This window comes from Phoca vitulina, unplaced genomic scaffold, assembly GCF_004348235.1.
Source record: "Phoca vitulina isolate PV1807 unplaced genomic scaffold, GSC_HSeal_1.0 scaffold58, whole genome shotgun sequence".
Taxonomy (NCBI): domain Eukaryota; kingdom Metazoa; phylum Chordata; class Mammalia; order Carnivora; family Phocidae; genus Phoca; species Phoca vitulina.
The window spans coordinates 10,085,010-10,106,524 of record NW_022589761.1 but is presented as its reverse complement, the minus strand read 5'-3'; the positions used below and the strand labels follow the sequence as shown (position 1 = coordinate 10,106,524).

At 54.6% G+C, this 21,515-nt stretch overlaps 2 protein-coding genes across 2 annotated transcripts in view; both read right to left on the bottom strand.

The window, feature by feature from the left end:
* Positions 1-1,087, bottom strand: part of AXL (AXL receptor tyrosine kinase) — a 27,272-nt gene extending 26,185 nt beyond the window's left edge. The window contains exon 1 of the mRNA XM_032390439.1: positions 834-1,087. Coding sequence (XP_032246330.1) covers positions 834-897 — 64 coding nt within the window. The 5' untranslated portion in view covers positions 898-1,087. The remainder of the gene's footprint in view (positions 1-833) is intronic.
* A 9,162-nt stretch (positions 1,088-10,249) lies between these two features.
* LOC116623228 (cytochrome P450 2S1) lies at positions 10,250-20,178 on the bottom strand. Its single transcript, XM_032390168.1, is given in 13 exon segments — positions 10,250-10,431; positions 10,527-10,668; positions 12,583-12,770; positions 14,058-14,199; positions 15,287-15,379; positions 15,381-15,482; positions 15,576-15,719; positions 16,143-16,321; positions 18,189-18,360; positions 19,548-19,565; positions 19,567-19,798; positions 19,958-20,021; positions 20,115-20,178. Coding segments are annotated over 13 exon segments (1,722 nt in total).
* Between the last annotated feature and the right edge of the window lie 1,337 nt (positions 20,179-21,515).

Sequence of the window (21,515 nt, the reverse complement as noted above, 5' to 3'; positions counted from 1 at the left end):
CCCCCCCACCCTTAGGGTCTCTAGAGACTTGACAGATCGGGCTGGTGGATGGTGCGGAAGAAAAAGAGGTGGGGAGGGAGAGGAGAGAGAGAGAGGAAGGCATGAGGAGTCAGAGACAGCAAGGGACAGAGACCGGAGAGACACAGAGGATGAGAGATGAGGAGAGAGATAACCCTGAGAGGGGAAAAATGTTGGAGGAGAGACACCGAGGCAAACAGACAGAGAGACAGAGACAGAGATAGAGAGACATTATAGAGACACCTAGAAAGTAGGGAGAGAGAAAGTCGGAGACCGGGACAGAGAAATGAAGCCCTACAGAGATGGTGGAGCTAGAACCAGCGCCAGAGACCCCCGCCCCAGAGATGGAGCAGACAGTGATGGGGTAAGGACAAGTGGGGGGGTGACAGTGACGAGGGTTTTCCCCTAGAGCTCCGGAGCCCTCCTCATCACACTGCCTGACTTCGTACTCCTTTCTGGAAGATTCCTTCCGGGGCAGCCCCCAGCTCAGCCCCTCTCCCTAAGGCTCCCCGAGTCAAGTCCAGCCCCACTCTGGCCCCCAGCTTTTCTGTCTGTCTGTCTCCCTCTGTGTCCACCTCTTTCCGTCTCTGACCCTCCCAGTTTCTGTTTCTTGTCCAGTTCCTCTCTGAGCCCCTTTCTCTCCCTGGCCTCTCTCCGTTTGACTCGGTGCCTCCCTGTCTCCCTCTCTGCTGTCCCAAAGACGCTCCTCGAGCCAGCCCAGACTCCCCCCAACACCTGCCATCCACCCCCACTCCGCTCCCTCCTGCCCCAGCCCAGCCCCGGGTGGTCCTCCCCGACAGACCCCCATCACTCACCCTTGGGGGCCGCGCCCCCCCAGCAGCACAGCGCCAAGCACCAGGCCAGCAGGACCCTGCCCATCCTCGGGGCACCACGCAAACGATGCCAAACTTTCCTCAGAAGTTGCTGGGCACCCTGCGGGGGAGGGGGCAGGGCCGGGCTGTCCCCGGCCCTCCCCCCCCAGCTCCGGGCTCCCCGGATTTGGCACTGCCCGCCTGCCACGGCGGGGGCCCCCTCGCCGGCTCTGCTCAGCGGCCGCCTTCCTTGCTCCCCAGCCTCCTACTCTCCCTCCCAGACTTCGGGCAACCCTTTCCCCGCCCCTGGCTCCCCCTCTGCCTCCGCCCACCGGGCCGGAGCCCAGGGGGCCACCTGGGCTTGGAGGGGTTAACTCGGGGAGGAGAGGACCAGCCCTGTCTTAAAGGGGCCCCGGAGGGAGGCTGAGGAGGGGGAAGGGGCCCCGAGGGCTGCACCCCGAATCTTGGGCCAGCGAGGCAGGGAGGCTGTGCGGCTCTCTATCCTGGCTCTGGGCGCTGTCCCTCTGGGCTCTCTCAGTGTCTGGTAAACATTCCTCCAGAACTCCACTCCTCTCTCAGTCCTTGCGACAGCCCCTTCCCCTGCCTCCACCCCCCAGCCCAGCCCCAGCCAGGCACCCCCCCCACACTCCCGGCTCCCCTGGCGAGGACACACACACTCAGATGTCATCCACACACACACACACACAGAGGCTGGGACAGCAGGAGGCATGCAGGGGCACGCTTCTGGCCCACGGACCCACTCGACAAGCCGGATCAGGAACTCCGTTCGGGCAGAAACTCAGAAACCAGAAACGGGAGGACCCAGCTGGGTGGGCATCCGCGGGGATAGACTCGGGCAGACGTGGGTCATCATAACAAAAAAGACCCACGTGGGCACAGAGACAGGACACCAGTGTCTGGGCGGCTCACAGGGGTGCCCAAAGACCCGGGTTGGAAGCCCAGCTCTACTTCTAACTGTGTGACCTTGCAAGTGACTGGCCTCCGTGGGCCTCGGTTTGTCCATCTCTAAGATGGGAATCCGAATAGAACCCGCTTAGTAGGCCAGAGGGAGGATGTCTTAGGTCAAGGAACGGGCAGTTCTTCGCACGTGGTAACTGACAAGGTGCCCTTGAGTTTTTGCGCCTGGTCTATTTTTCCCTCATCTGTTGTGTCTCGAATGGCCGTCTCCCTCTGGTGGGACTGTGCATCCTGGTCCTTGCAGATAGATCTGGTGCCCATGTGTTGGCTTGTCTGTTTTCCATGCCCCTCTGTGTTTTGCACAGGGGGGTGGGTCTCTGCAAGCCTGAGTGTCTGTGCAGGGGCGGGGACTGCATGGACGTTCGTCTCTGTGCGCTGGGCCATTCTGTTTGTGCACTGGTGTGCTCCTCCCCAGCCCTGTCGTCCAGCCCCATCCTTCCCCACAGGGCTACTGCCCTGGCCTCCTCCCTGGCCTCCATGCCTCCGCTCTGCCAGAGGTGTGTTTCTTTTTTTTTTTTTTCACAGTTTTTTAAAAATTTTTTTAAATTTAATTTTATTATGTTATGTTAATCACCATACAGTACATCATTAGTTTTTGATGTAGTGTTCCATTATTCATTGTTTGCGTATAATACCCAGTGCTCCATGCAGTACGTGCCCTCTTTAATACCCATCACCAGGCTAACCCATCCCCCCACCCCCCTCCCCTCTAGAACCCTCAGTTTGTTTCTCAGAGTCCATGGCCTCTCATGGTTCGTCTCCCCCTCTGATTTCCCCCGCTTCATTTTCAGAGGCGTGTTTCTGAAACTCACATCTGACCCTGTCCCTCTTCCGCTTAACCGTGACTCCGCACTGTGCTGGGGCTGAGCTCCCAGCTCCTTAGCCCGGCACTCAGGGCTCTTCACCAGGAGCTTCCCTGAGCCGTCTCATGCCTGTCCCATTTCAGTGCCAGCCTCAGCAGTCCTCAGCGTCCTCTTGGACATCCCCCGCCCAGCAGTAAGTTACTAAGTCCCCATGGAGGACCCAGCTTCACAGACCTCTCTGCCACCCATGCCCTCACCCTGGTCCAGCCTGGCCTCCTCCCTGGTCTCCCAGCCACCACCACCTCACTCCCTCCCTCTAACCTGTCACCAGCCAGACAAGACAAATGTTTCTCAATCCCCCATCAGACCTTTTCCGTCTTTTGCCCCAAACCTTCCAAGATAAAATCTCAGACTGCTTACCTCAGGTTCTCTCGCCTCCAAGTCCACTTGAGCCTCCCTTTCCTGTCCCCAGGCTTCTCTCCCAGCTCGCAGGCATTGGGGCATCTTCCTGCAGCCTTGTCCCCACCTCCTGCACATCTGTCAGCCCCATGTCCTCCATCCGCCCTCCGTTACGACTCTGCCGGCCCTTCCCAGTCTAACCTAGGTCTCCCGTTGTCCACCCTCAACACTCTGTCTTTTTCTTTGGCAACGCCGCACGGATCGTCATGATATATTGACTGGCACTATTATGTGTCTCCTGTCCGTCTCCTCCTGTTGCTTTGTGGTCTCTGAGAGAGCAGGGACACGGTATATCTTGGGGTGTATCACCACTGCATCCCCACCACCCTATAAAAGGCCTGCGATAAAGGGGCCAATTAATTATTGTGGCCTTTTTTTTTTTTTTTTTAGTGTAAATTTTGTGCAAAGTTCTGCCCACTTGTTTAAATATGCTGGGGGCCCCTACACGCCTGGGGCTCTGCGCACCTGGCTATGTGCATTGCCAACTGGAATCTGTCTTTGCTCACTCAAGAACAATTTGCTGAGCACCTATTATGTGCTAGCAATTGACTTCCAAATGCATTTAGAAAAATGAGACAGACAGGGGCACCTGGGTGGCTCAGTCGTTAAGCGTCTGCCTTCGGCTCAGGTCATGATCCCAGGGTCCTGGGATCGAGCCCCGCATCGGGCTCCCTGCTTGGTGGGAGGCCTGCTTCTCCCTCTCCCACTCCCCCTGCTTGTGTTCCCTCTCTCGCTGTCTCTCTATCTGTCAGATAAATAAATAAAATATTAAAAAAAAGAAAGAAAAATGAGACAGACGGGTGGACAGAAATGTGCCCTGTGAGGGGGGCTGGGGATTCCACAGTAGCAAGATGAACGTCTGCCCTCATGGAGTTCATATTCCAAAGGGAAGGAGATACCACAACCAGATAAAACATTTATCAGGGCGCAGTATGCACAGCAAAGAAAAACAAAGCAGGCGAGGGAACAGCAAGGGGCGAGGGTGCCATTTTAAACAGGGTGGTCCTGTTTAAAGACCCCTCTGAGGCTATGATTAAGATCTGAAGTAAATTAGGGGCATCTGGGTGGCTCGGTCGGTGAAGCATCTGCCTTTGGCTCAGGTCATGATCCCAGAGTCCTGGGATCGAGCCCCATGTCCGTCTGTCCTCTGTGGGGCTCTCTGCTCAGCGGGGAGCTTGCTTCTCCCTCTCCCTCTGCCTGTCGCTCTGCCTACTTGTGCTCTCTCTCTCTCTGTCAAATAATAATAATAATAAAAAGATCTGAAGTAAATTAGCAAGTGAATCATGGAGGAAAGGGCATTCTAGGCAGAAGGAACAGCTAGTAGGAAGGCCTGGAGGCAGGCATGTGAAGAACTTCAAGGAAACCGCTGTCTGGACTGGATAAGGTTAGGGAGGGCCTTGGCCCAGCAAGGAAGACACAGAACATTAGTTTCGGGTGCACAACATAGTGATAACGATATTTGTGTCTATTTCCAAATGATTACCACAGTAAGTCCAGTTATCATCTGCCTCTACACAGATACAAAATTTTTTTATCTTGCGATGAGAACTTCTTTTTTAAAAAAGACTTATATTTTTGGGCGCCTGGGTGGCTCAGTCGTTAAGCGTCTGCCTTTGGCTCAGGTCATGATCCCAGAGTCCTGGGATCGAGCCCCACATCAGGCTCTGCTCGGCAGGAAGCCTGCTTCTCCCTCTCGCACTCCCCCTGCTTGTGTTCCCTCTCTCGCTATGTCTCTGTCAAATAAATAAATAAAATCTTAAAAAAAAAAAAACAAATAAATAAAAAGACTTATATTTTTAAGTAATCTCTACACCCAAAGTGGGGCTCAAACTCATAACCCTGAGATCAAGAGTTGCACGCTCTTCTAACTGAGCCAGCCAGGCACCCCGTGATGAGAACTTCTAAGACCTATTCTCTTAGCAACTTTCAAATACGCAATACGGTATCTTCTTTCTTTTTTTTTTTTTTAAAGATTTTATTTATTTATTTGACAGAGAGAGACACAGCGAGAGAGGGAACACAAGCAGGGGGAGTGGGAGAGGGAGAAGCAGGCTTTCCGCCGAGCGGAGAGCCCGACGCGGGGCTCGATCCCAGGACCCTGGGATCATGACCTGAGCCGAAGGCAGACGCTTAACGACTGAGCCACCCAGGCTCCCCTCTTCTTCCTTTTTTTAAAGTAAATTCTACCCCCCTGACGTGGGGCTCAAACTCAGGACCCCAAGATCAAGAGTCACATGCCCTACCGACTGAACCAGCCAGGTGCCCCTACAGTATTGTTAACCATGGGCTCCATGCTGTATATTATATCCCTGTTTCTAGGAATTCGGCTTTTTTTAGATTCCACACTTAAGTGAGATCATATAGTATTTGTCTTGTCTGACTTACTTAGCATGATGCTGCCAAGGTCCATCCATGTCGTTGCAAATGGCAGGATTTTCCTCTTTTTCATGGCTGAATAATATTCCATCATAGACATATATATCACATTTCCTTCATCCATTCATCTGCTGATGGACACCAGGGTTGTTTCTGTTTTGGCTACTCTGAATAATGCTGCCATGAACACGGGAGTGCAGATCTCTCTTTGAGATACTGATTTTGTTTCCTTTGGATATATACCCAGAAGGAGGGTTGCGGGGTCATTTGGTAGTTCTAGTTTTAATTTTTTGAGAAACTTCCACACTGTTTTCCATTATGACTATACCAATTTATCTTCCCACCAACGGTGTGGGAGAGTTCCCCACTGCGGGGAGGCTTTGAGCAGGAGAGAGACCTGGTTTGATCTGGTTTTAGAGGATCCCTCTAAGACCAGTAAGTGAAAGGTTGGTGGGAAACTGTCTAACAGAGAGATTAGGACCTGGCCTATATACGGAGCCATAGATTTACTGCAACATGATGCACCAGGAAGGGACCCAGCACCTTCAGTGAGGAGCTCTTGCCAGAATGAGCCCCAATCTGATGAAGCCCACTTTGTTTTTTTCCTAAAGATTTTATTTACTTATTTGTCAGAGAGAGTAGAGAACGAGCACAAGCAGGGGGAGTGGCAGGCAGAGGGAGAAGCAGGCTGCCTGCTGAGCAAGGAGTCAGATGCAGGGCTCTATCCCAGGACCCCAAAATCATGACCTGAGCGGAAGGCAGACGCTTAACCCACTGAGTCATCCAGTCGTCCCTAATTCCCACTTTACGGGGTATTCGTGGAATGGAAAGACATCTTGAGTGGCACCGCAAAGATGGTGTCAGCCAAATCCAGGATGTGAAAATTTGTGCAGGGCAAGTGACCTAGTTTCTTAAGAAACAAGTGGCGTATACAAGTTGAGGAATGGCTAACAGATTTCAAAGACCTGAGAGGCTCACAGGAAGGCACTGTGTGGTGAGTTTTGGGATCCTTGTTTGAACAAACCCAACTACCAAGTACATTTATGAGACTGTGAGGGAAACGTGAATATGGAGACCGCAGGTTCGGTAACTGTGAGAGGAGTGAAATGCTTGTTTGTTGTGCCTTTTAAAAAATTGAAAGGGGGAGGGGCCCCTGGGTGGCTCAGTCGGTTAAGCGTCTGCCTTCGGCTCAGGTCGTGATCTCAGGGTCCTGGGATCAAGCCCCATTTTGGGCTCTCCGCTCAGCGGGGAGTCTGCTTCTCCCTCTGCCTCTGCTGCTCCCCCTGCTTGTTCTCTCTCTCTCTGTCTGTCAAATAAATTTAAAAAAAAATTGAAAGGGGGAGGGGCGCCTAGGTGGCTCGGTCGGTTAAATGTCCTACTCTTGATTTGGGCTCAGGTCATGGTCTCAGGATCCTGAGATGGAGCCCCACGTTCAGCAGTGGGGAGGGGGGGTTCTGCTAGAGATTCTCTCTCCCCCTCCCTCTGCCCCACCCACACCATGCTCTCGTGCTCTCTCTCAAATAAATAAATCTTAAAAAAAATTGAAAGGGGGAATTACTGCTTATTAAGTAAAGAGTCTTTTTGGGGGATGATAAACATTTTTTTTTGTTAAGATTTTATTTATTTATTTGTCAGAGATAGAGCACAAGCAGGGGGAACAGCAGAGGGAGAGGGAAAAGCAGACTCCCCGAGTAGCAAGGAGCCCGATGTGGGACTTGATCCCAGGATCCCAGGATCATGACCTGAGCCGAAGGCAGACGCTTAACCGACTGAGCCACCCAGGCGTCCCGGATGATAAACATTTTTGAGGAGAGTGATGATGGTTACACAGCATTGTGGATGGGTTTAATGCCACGGACTTAACACACTTAGGAATGGTTAAAATGATCAATGTTATACGTATTTTAGCACACACACACACAGAACTGAAGACCACACTAATTCTACATTTTCACTTTCCTATTAATTAGTATAAGGGTCCAATAATTCCTATTAAGCCCTTCTGAGTTTAGATTTTTCTTTTACTTGCTCCTGGAATGACCCTAACTCATGGCAGCTTTCATACTGATGCAGTACGCGGTCCATCCCTCCCTAAGGGAGTCTGATGATATTTCTGATTCCAGACTTCCCTCAGGGTGAATTTTATTTATTTGTTTGTTTGTTTGTTTGTTTATTTATGTATAATCATCTCTACGCCCAGCGTGGGGCTCAAACTCACCACCCGAAGATCAAGTCTCACTCTCCACCAACTGAGCCGGCCAGGTGCCCCTCCTGAAAAACTTTTTAAACATGGAAACTTCTAAGGTAATCATATATGCTTTGCTGAAGCATCCAGGGGAAGACGAACCCACGTGTGCAGTTCACTTTGAAAAACCTAAAAATCGAGCTGCAGGGGCAGGTGGATGGCAGTGTGCTCAGCAGCGTGGTGGACTGCCCACTGTGTCATTCCCTCCAATCTGCTGCATGTTGGAAAACTGTCGTAAGATGTTGGGGGCGGAGGGAATGTCCTTTACTATTAGAAATGCATATTCAATGATTTTCTGGAATTTGCTTTTTTTTTTTTTTAAGATTTATTTATTTTTAGAGAGAGAATGAGAGCACCTGAGTGGGGGGAGGAGCAGAGGGAGAGGGACAAGCAGACTCCATGCTGACCTTAGAGCCCGATGCGGGGGCTCAATCTCACGACCCTGAGTTCATGACCTGATCCAAAACCAAGAGGCGACGCTTAACTGACTGAGCCACCCAGGTGCCCCTGGGATTTGCTTTAAAACAAAAACAGGGGCGCCTGGGGTGCCTGGGTGGCTCAGCCGTTAAGCGTCTGCCTTCAGCTCAGGTCATGGTCCCAGGGTCCTGGGATCGAGCCCCGCATCGGGCTCCCTGCTCAGTGGGAAGCCTGCTTCTCCCTCTCCCATTCCCCGTTTGTGTTCCCTCTCTCTCTCGCTGTCTTTCTGTCAAATAAATAAATAAAATCTTAAAAAAAAAAAAAAAAGAACAGGGGCGCCTGGCCGGCTTAGTGGGTGGAGCGTGCGACCCTTGATCTCGGGGTTTTGAGTTTGAGCCCCACGTTAGGCGGAGAGATTAAAAATAAAAGCTAAAAAAAAAAAACTTAAAAAAATAAAATAAAAACAATTATGAGAGTGATAGCAGGAATGAAACTGGCAGAAAGTTGTCAGGCTATGGAGTGCGGCCAGGTGATGGGCACAGGGGTTCACTGTACTAGGCTCTCTACTTTTGCATGCTTGAAAACTTCCTTACTAGGTAGGTAATTGACAAATAAAAAGATGTGTCTGCTTTCCTTGTGGAGCGAAGGCAGGAAGAAAAGAGCCTGTGGAAGACGCAGAGCTGGGTTAGGAATCATGCTCCAGCAGTTTCAGATTGGGAGAGTTCCTAGGGCCTGGATCAGGAGCGTCACCTGCAGGCTTTCTCTGGGTGGGCACCCTCCTCCCCCTCCCCAGCCCACCCCAGGCCCGCAGCTCTGCCGGCTACCTTCTCCCTGCCCACAGCCCCCTCCCCACATCAGCCTCACCGGAAGTGAGGCCCAGCACAGGCCCCCCCTCCCCCCACCTCCACATCTGGTACTGATGTCAACAGCCAGGGTGGGCGGGGGCCCTGATTTTTAGCTCCCGCCCAGCCTCGAGGGAGGGGCGGACCCCCCATCCCCACCCCTTAACTCACAATGACGGACACTGTCACAGGCACACCAGGCCCTGCCATGGGCCAGACCGGGGGCCAGAAATGAGCTTTTATTGCAAAATGGGGACCTTCGAGTCACAAGGACGTCAGAGCTGGCCTCTTGCCTGACACAGGGAGTTGGAATGAGGTCCCTCCTTGGTCATCTAGCCCCTTCCACCAGGTCTAACTGGGACTTGAGGACGGGAGGTGGGTCAGTGTGTGTGTGGGGGTGGGGGCAGGCTGGGGAGACTTGTAACACGGTTACATAAGCAGGAGGGGGAGGTGTTTTTCTGATCAGAGGGTCCCCGTGTGTCCAAGTTTACTTGGTTCCCAGGGCTGTGTGCACAATTGCACGCTGGACGTGTATTTATATTTGGGAGAATTTGAGGATCAAGGTGCTTGGAAAGGGTTGTCCTTGAGGGCTGAAGGCCTGGAGGAGCCTGGGGCTGTGCCCTCCCCCTTCCCCAGGAATGGTGTGTCTCACTGGGAGGATATTTGGGAATGGGACGGTGTCATGTGTGGGCTGGCTGTGTGGTTCGGTGGTTGGGGGCATGCAGACGGCGATGGTCACGTGCTGCACGAGAGAGGCCACGTTGGGGCTGAAGACAGGGACGGTCTCTCTGTGCAGGGACATGACCCAGAAAGGGGCATGTTCACCTCTGCACCAGGCTCCCAGAATTGGCAGGTGGCTGGATGAAGAGGGCTCGTGGGCCCTGAACACAGTGGCTGTTTCCGTGGCTTGTGAAGGAAGGGGCCGAACTCCCACACGTGGGTTGTGAACCCAGGGGGGCTGTGTTGTGTACGGGATGGTGTGTTATCTGGGCCCGTGATCGTGATTCCAGACGAGCTAAATCTGTGTCTCCAGAAAGCCTGTGTGGCAGAGCTGCCTCGTGGCCCTCGTGGCTGCATGAGGTACGTGGCTGCGTGTCTCAACAGCTGCCTGGGCTGAGTGAGCGGGGCCCTGGGGACATGTCGGCCGAGCGTCTGCGTGACCGACTCTAGAACAGCTACAGGTGTGTGAGTGTGGCTGCCGGCTCTGGAGACACAACCATGTGCACGCCCACCTCCATGAGGAGGCCACCCCCTCCCACGGCTCCCTCCCTCCTTCATCGGTGCACACAGGTGGGGAGGTTAGTGGGGCTGGACTTGCAGCTGGAAGGCTGGGGGGATGTTGAAAAAGCCGCTGACAGCTGGCTGGATGCTCAGGGCCCCCAGCGGGCAGGGGCTCTCCAGGGAGAAGGCCTGCAGGATGGTGGTGAGAAGGAGTTAGAGTTCTGCCCGAGCCAGGCCCTCTCCGAGGCAGACACGCTTACCTGGAGGGAACAGGGAGATGGGACTGGGTCAGCCCTCCTCACACCCAGGCGTGGGGAGGGACCGGCAGGTGAACAAGGACCGGCCCAGCAGGTACCTAAGGAGAAGGGCAAGAATGCCTCCTGCTTCTGGAACCGTCCGTCCGCATCTAGGAATCGGTCTGGATTGAATTCGTCTGGCTGACCGAAGACCTCAGGATCATGCAGGACACAGCCGAGGAGGGGGAAGACCTCAGTGCCCTGAGGGGGAGCAATAATAAGATTACAAATATTCTTCCCTGTGCAGGCCCGAGGGCACAACACAAGAGGGACATCAGTTCACAAAGCACCACGGCATCCGCGGGCATCCACATATTTCAAGGGCATATTACGGGCCAGGCACTTTATTAAGCATTTCCTATATACTCTCTGTTATGCAATAGGCACATGTTTCTTGCTCTCTCTCTCTCTCACACACACAAATATGCCCTCAAACTCACTAAATCTTTTTAACAGATCTATGAAGCCATTTCTAACATGATTCCCATTTGAAAGGTGGGAAAACTGAGGTCCCCCAAACTTACACAACTTGCCCAACGTAGCATCTGGACCTGGGAGGGGGCTAGTTCTTTTTACATGTTGTTTTTATTTATTTTTTTAAAGATTTTATTTATTTATTTGACAGAGAGAGACACAGCGAGAGAGGGAACACAAGCAGGGGAAGTGGGAGAGGGAGAAGCAGGCTTCCCGCCAAGCAGGGAGCCTGATGCGGGGCTCTATCCCAGGACCCTGGGATCATGACCTGAGCCGAAGGCAGACGCTTAACGACTGAGCCACCCAGGCGCCCCTACATGTTGTTTTTAAACTGTGTTGTGATCCATCTGTGGCTGTCCTAAGCCACATGGCCCGGGTCCAGCTCTTTCCCACTGGGCTCTTCCAGAGGTAAAGCCAAGGGTGGGTAGGTGAGGGCTGTCGTGAAGGCTCCCCCGCCCGGGTCCCTGAGTGGCAGCCGAGATCAGTGACTGTGATCCTAGGGCTGTTCAGTGGAGGAGATGCGAGGGAGAGGGACCTCATTTGCCAGGGACTATGGCTAGCAGGGTCTGAGCTGGGAAGGGGAGGGGGGGCTCCAGGAGAAGACAAGGTCATGCTACGGCTATTAAAATAAGGCAGACAGCTGTGGCTAAAGCATAAGCCCTGGGTGTAAATCCTGCCTCTACCATTGTAGGCTGGGTGACCCCGGCAAGTCTTCTCAGCCTTCAAGGCCAGTTTCCTCACCTATAAATTGGGCATGATAATAGTGTAGGATTGCTCCAAAGATTAAACAAGGTACTATGTTGGTGAAGCATTTAGAATAATACCTGGTGGAGAGCAAGTGCTCAAGTCATTGATGCCCGTGGTTCTGTAATCATTACCAAGAGTGGCGACAGTCACTGAGTTAGCAATGGTTGCCGCTGCCAGGATCGGGGAACCCCGGGGGGAACCGCCGGCTCCCTGCACCAAGAGCTGAGGTGGTGTTTTGCAAGCATTATCTCGCAGGTTCCTTGAGATCCCAAGTTAATACTCTTACTGTTCCCGATTTAGAAGAGGGGTAGAGGGAGATGCAGGGGGTGAAGTGATTTGCCCAAGGTCCCAGCGAGGAAACACCAGGACCAGATCATAACCACTAAGGGTCTGATTCTACAACGGAGCTCAAGGAGGGAGCCGCTTGCGGGAAGGCACTTGGGGTATCCGGGCGGACATCGCCCCCTGGTGGTGCTGGCGATGAGTTGCTCTCTAATGGATGGCAGGAGCGGGGGGCGGGGCGGAAAGAAGGGAGGGAAGGAAGGGGACTCATTTGATTTTGAGACTCCTTCTGCCCTCAGTTCTCAAATTGCTTCGCTGTGTGTCACCTGTCAACCCTGGCATGTGATTGTCCCAGCCACCTTGGAAGGAGGTAGAATTAGGATATCCGTTGGACAGATGGGGAAACTGAGGGCCAGAGACAGAGTCAAAGGCAGGAGAAGGGCACACAGAAAGAAAGACAGAGGGACAGAGGTGCAGAGAGAGGGACACGGAGAAAGAGGAGATGTCAGAGAGGAGAGATAGAGACCAACAATCAGAAAAAGTCGGACACCCAGCCACAGACTCAGGCGGGAGGTGGAGACAGCCGCTGGGTGTGGCTGAGGGCAGGCCCACCCGGGGCAGGGTGCACCCTCGGAAGCAGGTGGTCCTCAAGAGGGCGCGGGGCACTCCCATGGGCACCAGAGCCAGCAGCCGCTGCACCTCGTGCAGAACGGCGTCGGTGTAGGGGAGGTGGGCTCGGTCCCCCGGGGCCGGTGCGCGGCCGGCCCCCAGCTGCCGGGTCAGCTCCTCCCTCACAAGCTCTGCACCCAGGAAGAGGGGGACGGGAGGTCAGAGGTGGGGTGGGGGCCCTGCGACTCTACCCTGGGAATCTGCATCTTCTCCAAGTGGCAGTGGCTGGGGGGGGCTGGCAGGTGGGGAGGAGGAGTCCCCCCAGGCTTCGCTGAGCTTGGGTCCCTGATGTCCCTCGTGCTGGGCGCATTCCCACAGCAATCCTGTGAGGTGGGTACCATTATCCATCCCCATTTCCCAGATGAGGAAACTGAGGCCCAGAGAACTGGTCACAGTGGGCTCCATTCCCCGCCGAGGCCACCAGACCCTAAGCCCCATCTTCCAGGTCAGCCCACCCCACTGGCTTGACAGCATTTAATGCAGTTGCCTGACCCCAAAATCCTGGGCTTCCCTGGAGCTCAAGCCCCACTCTGCCTCTCAGCCAGATACCCTCCCGCAGCTTTACTTCCTGCCTGTGCCCTGATGACCCCAGCTTTTTTTTTTTTTTTTAAGTAATGTCTACACCCAATGTGGGGCTCAGAGTCACAACCCCAGGATCAGGAGTCACATGCTTGATCAACTGAGCCAGCCAGGTGTCCTCCCCCTTTTAAGAAAACTCTATCCCCAACATGCTGCTGGAACCCAGGACCCTGAGAGCAAGTTCCCCAGTTTGTTATCTCTAGTCCTGAACTAGGGGTCTGTGGTCTCCTGGATGCCTCCCTGCACGTGGCCCCAGGCTCTTCACACTTGTCCCAAACTGGCCTCAGTGTCTCCCCTGAAACAGCTCCTCATTCCTCTGTCCCCATCTCAGGGTGGCCCCATGGTCCCCCCCTACCCCATCCCCCTGTCTCCTGGGCCTCCCGGGTCATGTTCTACTTGCCCACCTGGTCCCTCTTCCCTCCCCACACTTGGCCCAGGACTGTCCTCTCCTGCCCAGGTCCCTATCCCGTCCTCTTCCCTGGGCTCCTGGCATCCTCTTGCACACCTTACCTCTTTCAGCCCAAAGGATTTTTCTAAAATGCCAATTTGACCCTGCCCTCCCCTGCTCAGCCTCCTTCCATGGCTCCCCATTGCTCAGGATCAGGCATACAAGGTACCACCAAGGTGACAAGGCCCTGAGAGGTCTCCTGCCCCATTTCTCACTTCACTGAGCCTCACACTGCCACCAGCCGCCTCCCAACTTCTCGCTCTTCAGACACCCCTGATGCCGGGCTCATTCTCGCTTCCAGGCTCTGGCTCAGGCCCTCCTTTCTCCTGAACATTTTCCTCTTGAGCCCTCATTTCCATCCCCAGGGCTGGCTGGTGCAAAAGCCTCCTACCTTGGACCTGAGGGTACTTCAGCAGAAGCAAGAGGGTGTAGCGGACCGTGGTGCTGACCATGACCGTCCCGGCGAACAGCAGATAAATGACTGTTATCAGCAAGTTCTTGTCAGTCAATTCTGTGCTTGGGTCCTGCTCCTCCTGGGAGAAACCAGGCAGAGGGGCTCAGAGAACTCAGGCTGCAGGGAATAATAGAGGCCCAGCCCAGCCATGCCTGGGGTGCGACACAGCAAGTTCAAGCTTTATCAGGGGGTTTGTATAAATGTTTGGGCAAGCGGGGAAGTGGACTCTTGATATTAGTTCTCTTTGGCTGCAATGTTTTTGAAAATGCAAGAGCATGGCCACTATAAAAAACAAACAGAGAATGACATGTGGTTAGGATGTGGACAAACGGGAGCTCTGTCCCCATCGGTGAGGCTGTCATATGGTACAGCTGCTATGGAGAATGGTATCAGGTCCCTTAACAAATTAAACTAGAATTACCATACGATCCAGCGATTCCATTTCTTTTTTTTTTTTTTTAAAGATTTTATTTATTTATTTGAGAGAGAGAATGAGAGAGAGCATGAGAAGGGGGAGGGTCAGAGGGAGAAGCAGACTCCCCGCCGAGCAGGGAGCCCGATGCGGGACTCGATCCTGTGACTCCAGGATCATGACCTGAGCCGAAGGCAGTCGCTTAACCAACTGAGCCACCCAGGTGCCCTAGCAATTCCATTTCTGGGCATGTCCCCCAACAAGCGGGAAGCAAGGTCTCAAAGGGGTATCTGTACACCCACGTTCCCAGCAGCGTTATTCACAACGGCCAAAAGGGGGAGGCGCCCCAAGTGTCCACTGATGGATGAATGGATAAGCCATTCCATGTAGCGGAATAGGATTCAGCCTTAAAAAGGAAGGAAATGCCGTCACCCGCTATGACACGGATGGACCTTGAGGACATCACGCTAAGTGAAATAAGCCAGTTGCAAAAGGATAAATACTGTAGGATTCCACTTATATGGGGTCCCGAGAGTTGGAAAACTCATAGAGACAGAAAGGTGGTTGCCAGGGGCTGGGGAGGGGGACTGGGGAGCTGTTATTTAACAAGTCAAGAGTTTCAGTTTCAGCAGATGAAAAAAGTTCTGGAGATCGTCTACATAACAGACAGATTCCCAGCTATACCTGAGTAGGGGCTGGCCAGGCCACCAGCCCCGTTCAGGAGGCCCCCCCCCCAAGCCTGACCTTCCCCTACCTTTGCCATCTTCAGCAGGAAGGCATCCACAATGTCACATGGGGGGGCTGAGGTGTCCAGGCTCTCCTTGTGTCACTGCACCTGCTGGACAGTGGAAGGTGGCCAGGATGCTCAAGTGGCCCAGGAGCTGTGTGGGGGGGGTCTGGCAGGGCTTCAGGAGCCGGGAGAACATCTCACAGGTGTGCGGAGAGAGCAGCTGTTCCCATGGGGCCTGGCCCTGCACCAGCGTGGAGGGGTGCTCTGGGGGTTACCTGGAAAAGGTGGCTGGACAGGGGTCCCGCCCACTTACCTGGCCCCACAGGGAGCTGACCCCCAGCATGGTGTCACCAGCCGCCCGGACCACGGCCTGGAACTCATCGTCGTAGGGGAAGCGGAGGCCGAAGGTGAGGGAGCAGATGATGTTGGAGGTGGCCTGAGCCAGCAAAGGGCCGTCCTGAGGGGGAGAGGGCAGGGGGGAGGGCCGTGCTGGAGCGGCATTGAGAGAGACAGACAGGGAAAGAAAGACAGACAGAGAAACAGACGGCAAGGGGGAAAGAGACAGACAGACAGGGAGAGACAGAGAAACACACATGGAAAGAGAGACAGACCGGGAAAGACTGGGCAAAAGATAGATAGGGAGAGAGACAAGGAGAGAGGCAAAGACAGAGACAGGCTTTCACAGGAGAGAAAAACAGAAGGATAGCGAAAGAAATGAAGCAGGAAGAGTGAAGTGACAGTACTGGGGACACAGAGTTCCCTGGGGAGACAGGAGGACAGAGACGGAAGGTAGAGGAGCCAGAGGTGCGGGTGAACAGAGCCCTCAGCCCAGCCCCGGACTCCGCCCACTCAGGCACGCCGCAGGGGACCCCAGGCTCACCCCACCCTGCTGACCTTCCGTCCCCCGGAATGTCTCCACCAGATCCTGAGCTTCCGCCTGGATCAGCTCCTCGCCTTCTCGCTTTCCCGTGCCCAGGTCCCGCAGGGCCAGCAGGGTGAATCTCCGCAGCTGCCGCCAAGACTCAAGAAGGGACTGGCCCCTCTCCCCATTCCCCAGGACTACTCCCTCCTTCCCAGTGAGGTGCCCGAGAGGGACTCTGCAGGCCCTGTGCTGAGTCCATTCCAGCCTAGCTCAGGGTTGAGGACTCGGTAGGTGCTCCGTAAATGCCTAACCTTGGGGCAGAGGGTGACATTCTCCTGAGAAGCTGGTAACTGGGATTATCCAGGCTCCCTCTGTTCTGTGGTGAACCCGGATGAGTGAAGACTTCTTCTTCCTTCCTTCCTTCATCCATCCATCCATCTCCCTCCCTCCCTTCCTTCTTCCTTCTTCCTTCCTTCCTTCCTCCCTCCCTCCTTCCTCTCCTCCTTCCTTCCTCCCTCCCTCTCTTCCTCCTTCCTTCTTCTCCTCCTTCCTTCCTCCTTCCTCCCTCCCTCCCTCCCTCCCTCCTTCCCAACATTTACAGAGTACTATTGGGTTCCCTGCCCCATGTCATTTGGAAGCTGAACCGGGAGAGAGGAGGATGGAACTGACATTTTCCTCCTTTAGCTAAGGGTCTGCTCTGGACAAAACGTTGCTTCTCTGAGCCCAGGGTCTCACATGTATAATGCTGGCCCCTCGGGGCCTCCTGGAAGCCTCCTCCAGGGTGTCCCCTGCCCACCCTCCCACCATGTCCCAAACTGGCCTCAGCAGCTCTCTTCCTTCCTATCTCAGCCCACTGGCCCCTGGCCTCTGGCCAGAGCCCTGGATGCCTCTTCCAACCACCCCCTCCCTTCCCCACACCCCCAGCCCCAGAACAGCACAGTCCCCTCCCTGGGCTCCCGCACAGTGACCCGAGGATCCTTCTAGCTCTGACTTACTTCTTCCCTGCTTCCATCTATAGCCCCCAGAAAATCCCAAAGCTGAGCACTCTGGTGTGACTCAGGCCCTGCATGACCCATTTCTCCAGCTTCGTTACTCATCCTGCTACAATTGCATTGGCCTCTCACTTCCTCAGTGGTTTCAGGATCCCCCCCACTCACCTCTCTATACTTGATAAACTAACTCCATTCATCCTCAGGTCTCACTGCAATTGTCACCTCCTCCGAGAAGCCTTCCTTGATTCCTCCCTGTCTCCCTCCCCTGACCTGGGCCAGTACAGTTCCCCTGTGTCCTGCTCTGAGCGCTGTACCTCTCATTTTAGAATCCTATTCCCTCCCTCCAGTCCCATGACACGTCCATCTCTCCTACGGTATGACAGGACACCACATCTGTCTTGGTCACCTCTGTGTCCCCAGTAACCACTATGGGGGCAGGCATGATAAAAATTTGTCAACTGAACGAATGAATGCTTCTTCTCTCACCTCCATGGTTTTTTAACTCCTCTGCCTGGAACACCCTTCCCGCTCATCCTAGGAGTCGTCGCCCAGGCAACCCGTACCGTCTTTCAAGACTTCCTGGACATCTCCCATCGAACAGGCTAGGTCAGATACGTCCTCTGGTCCCAGCAGTTCAGGACTTCCCCTAGCCTGGCCCTGACCCTTCTGCCTTCCCCATCCTAGCCTGGTAATAGGTCTTTCTCCCCACTGGCCAACAAGCTCGGGGTCATGGCTGGGTCCCGACAGGGGCCCCAACACTAGGCTTCTACTTTCAGGCTTAGCAGAGAATAGCTTCTACACACTAAGTGGTCCCACCCATTCCCAGTGCCTAGAAAGCTCTCCCTGTCCCTCCCAGGCCTGGGGGCTTCACCTGGAGCAGCGAGAACACCACGACACCTCACCCAGGCCTCATTGAATCCTCAGGATGACTCTATGTAATAAGCATTATTATGACCCCATTTGATGGATGGGGAAAACAGGCCGAGAGACACTAAGCCATGCACAAAAGTCACACTGGTCAGCGGTGGCAGGCTCTGAGCGAAGGAGCCAGCAGTCCCCAGCTCTGCTCATGATTCTCCATGGCTGTCAAAGGTCCCGTCCAGCGTCGCCAACATCCCCCGTCCACTGAACTCCTCAGCCTGACCTCCCAGGGCCTCCTGCACAGCCTCGTGCCTGACCAGGACCGCCACGCGCCACCAGGGTCCCAGGTACACGGTGAACACTGGTCCGTACTTCTTACTCAACTGGGGGCAGGGAGGGAGAAGGGGAGCATGCTGTGAGGCAGGCTATTGCCTCTTTCGGTCTAAGTGTCCCCATCATGGCCCCGTCACTGGATGAGGCACCTAAGAGGAACCCCTCCCCCCGCCCCCAGACAGAAATAACTCCCTTGGGAGGTTCAGTTCTCTTTTTGCACCAGGCTCCCAGTTCCCTTCCCCATAGAGTCCCCAACCCCTTACCTCCTACAGAGCCCCAAGTTCGGACCCTGGGACAACCAAGAACCACCCCTAACCCCCAGCTCAGATATATGGCTGCAAAAATGGACAGCTGAGACTTTGGCCTCTCCCAGTTCCTCAGCTCTTCCCCCACCCCAAAACCAGCCACCCTTTTCTATCACTCTGCTAAACCCTCAAGTTCTGGAGCAGCTACTGCTGGGCACCTGCCCCATCTTTCCCCAAGACCCCCACCCCCCTCCCCATGTCCTGAAGTCCCCCAGACTCCTTTCGACAGAGAACCTCTGGCCTCTTCCTCCCCCTCCTGCCCCAAAGGTTAGAACTCAGCCTTCCTTTCTGCCTTCTTTCCCTGCTGCCCGGGGGACTTCTAGCTCCCTCCTAGCTGAGCTCCACAGAACTCCGGTGCCCGGATTCTGCAGACATATACCTGAAACCCTCCAGCCAAGCCTCCCCCTCCTGCCAGCAACCCCTCCCGCTTTTCTTCTCTGCCCCTCCCCAGCTACCTCTCCCCGGGAGATAAACCCCCAGCATCCCAGCATCAGCTTCTCTTCTGCGAGAGGGCTCCTGCCTCTGGCTTTAATCCCCTCCTTCCATCACCTTCCCCAGGTTCTGTGGGCCCCTCTGCCCGGTACCCCTGCCACCGGATCCTGCTTCCTTCCCTGTTCTCATCCTCTCCAGGACTCCGCGGGCAGAAGTCTCTGCCCCTCCTAGCCCGAGTCTAGCACACCAGGGTCCTCTCTCCCCAGACCCCCCTACCCCCACCCCGTTCCACTGGACCTTCTCAGCTCTGGAGTCCTGCTCCCGCCCCACCCCAGAACGCCCCTAGCCCCTCTGCCCTTGCACCCTTGGCCCGCCTCCTCTAGGATACCCCAGGGCCTCTGTGCCCTGGCGCTCCGCTTTCTCTCCCTGGGCATCCCCCGCGCCCGCCCGGCCCTGCCCCGCCCCCCGCCCCAGCACAGGGCGTCCCCGCGGCCCCTCACCCGCAAGAGCCCCGAGTTACAGCGCCCCGGGCCGGAGCTGCAGGAGGTTCACCAGCAGCGGCAGCGGCGTGGGCCCGGCGGGCAGGTGGCCTCGGGTCCGGGGCAGCGCCAGCTTCAGCACCAAGAACAGCCGCAGCACCAGCAGCCCCGTCCAGGTGCCGGCAGCCCCCGTCGCCGCGGGTCGGCTCCTCCGCGTGGTTCCCAGACGCTCCACGCTTATGGGCGGGTCGGGGCCGGGAGCCCGGCGGCTCCTTCTGGACGAAATCTGGCGGAGGGGAGGCGGGCGGGGCCGCCAGCCCCTCCCGCTACCTACAGGCAGGATTATATCCCCGCCGCCGGATTTCTTTCCTGCAGACCACCGCGGCTGCCTGCTTGGGAACCGGCTGTGGCTCGGCTGTCTAGCGGATCACCCAGGTTCGGGGGGCGGAGGCAGCGCCTGGGGCCCCAGGTAGGGCGTGAGCACACTGGAGGAACCTGGAAGCCGGAGACTTTGCCTCCAGGAGGCCACACCCCGTGCCTGGAGCGGTGACCGGCGCCGCCCTCCCCAGCTCCCACCTCCCTGCTCACGGTTGTCGGGGTGTGAGTTGGGCGTGTGCGCGTCTTGGAGCCAATTTCCTCCAGCATCCTTCATCCTCGCCATGAACTAGGAGGAGGACTTGACCTTTAACAAGAAAGAATCTGAGGTTCAGGGAGATAAATCGGTTGGCTCTGGGCCACAGAGCTGGGATTTGAACTCGGCCCATGCCGAATGATTGAATCATTCCTTCACTTAGCAGTTTCCTGTAGTGGTTGGGAACATGATGTCTGAAGCTAGACTGCTTGAGTTCATGGCCTAGCTTCTGGGTGCCTCTGTTAACTCTTGTAAAATGGGGATAGTTTTCAGGATTAATGGGTTCATGTGCAAACAACTTCAAACAGGGCCAGGTGCGTAGATAACGAGTTATCAAGTAAATGTTAGCGAATATTCTCTCAACTAGTCGTTATAGAGGTCCAACTATAAACAAGATTGTCTAGGCCTGGAGATGCAGGTATGAGTAAGAGAGATGGGCCCTGCTTTCCCTGAGCTCATATTGACATGCAAATGAAGTCATAAATTAAGATAATCTCAAGTTGTTCAAAGGTTTGCCAGGGCAATGAGCTCTGTTGGAGGAAGACAGTTACAATGTCAGGTCCATGCTGTTTGGTACAAAGCTCTAGCCCCAGTGTCTAGAGCAGTGCTGGGCACACAGTAGGTGCTCAGTAAATATTTGTTGCATGGAAGATTGAATGTACGAGATGAAGTCAGCGGGGAGGTATGCAGGGACCTGGAAAACAATCAGCATTGTATTTCTCCTGCAAAAGGAAGCAGGTGCAGGAGTTTTCAGCAGAATAGTTACTTAGTTTCCTTTCTACTTTCATTAAACATTTTATTATGAAAACTTTCAAACATACAGTAGACACCACCTAGATTCCACCAATAACACGTTACTATCCTTGCTGTGTTGCTTACCTATTCATCTTGCCGCATCCATCCATATTATTATTATTATTATTATTTGGATGCATTTTAGACAGTTGCAGACGCCAGGACACTTCACTCTTAAGCACAACAGCATGCATCATTTGCTAGAGTTCAATATTTGTTTACAGGGCATTTCCCCCCACCCCAGGTAAATTTACATATGGTGAAATGCACAAATCTTAAGTGCGTTTAAGATGCATTTTTTTTTAAAGATTTTATTTATTTATTTGACAGAGAGAGACACACAGTGAGAGATGGAACACAAGCAGGGGTAGTGGGAGAGGGAGAAGCAGGCTTCCCGCTGAGCAGGGAGCCAGATGCGGGGCTCGATCCCAGGAATCTGGGATCATGACCTGAGCCGAAGGCAGACGCTTAATGACTGAGCCACCCAGGTGCCCCAAGATGCATTTCAACAACTGCATACGTCTATGTGACCCTAACTCCTATTAGGATACAGTTACCGTCTT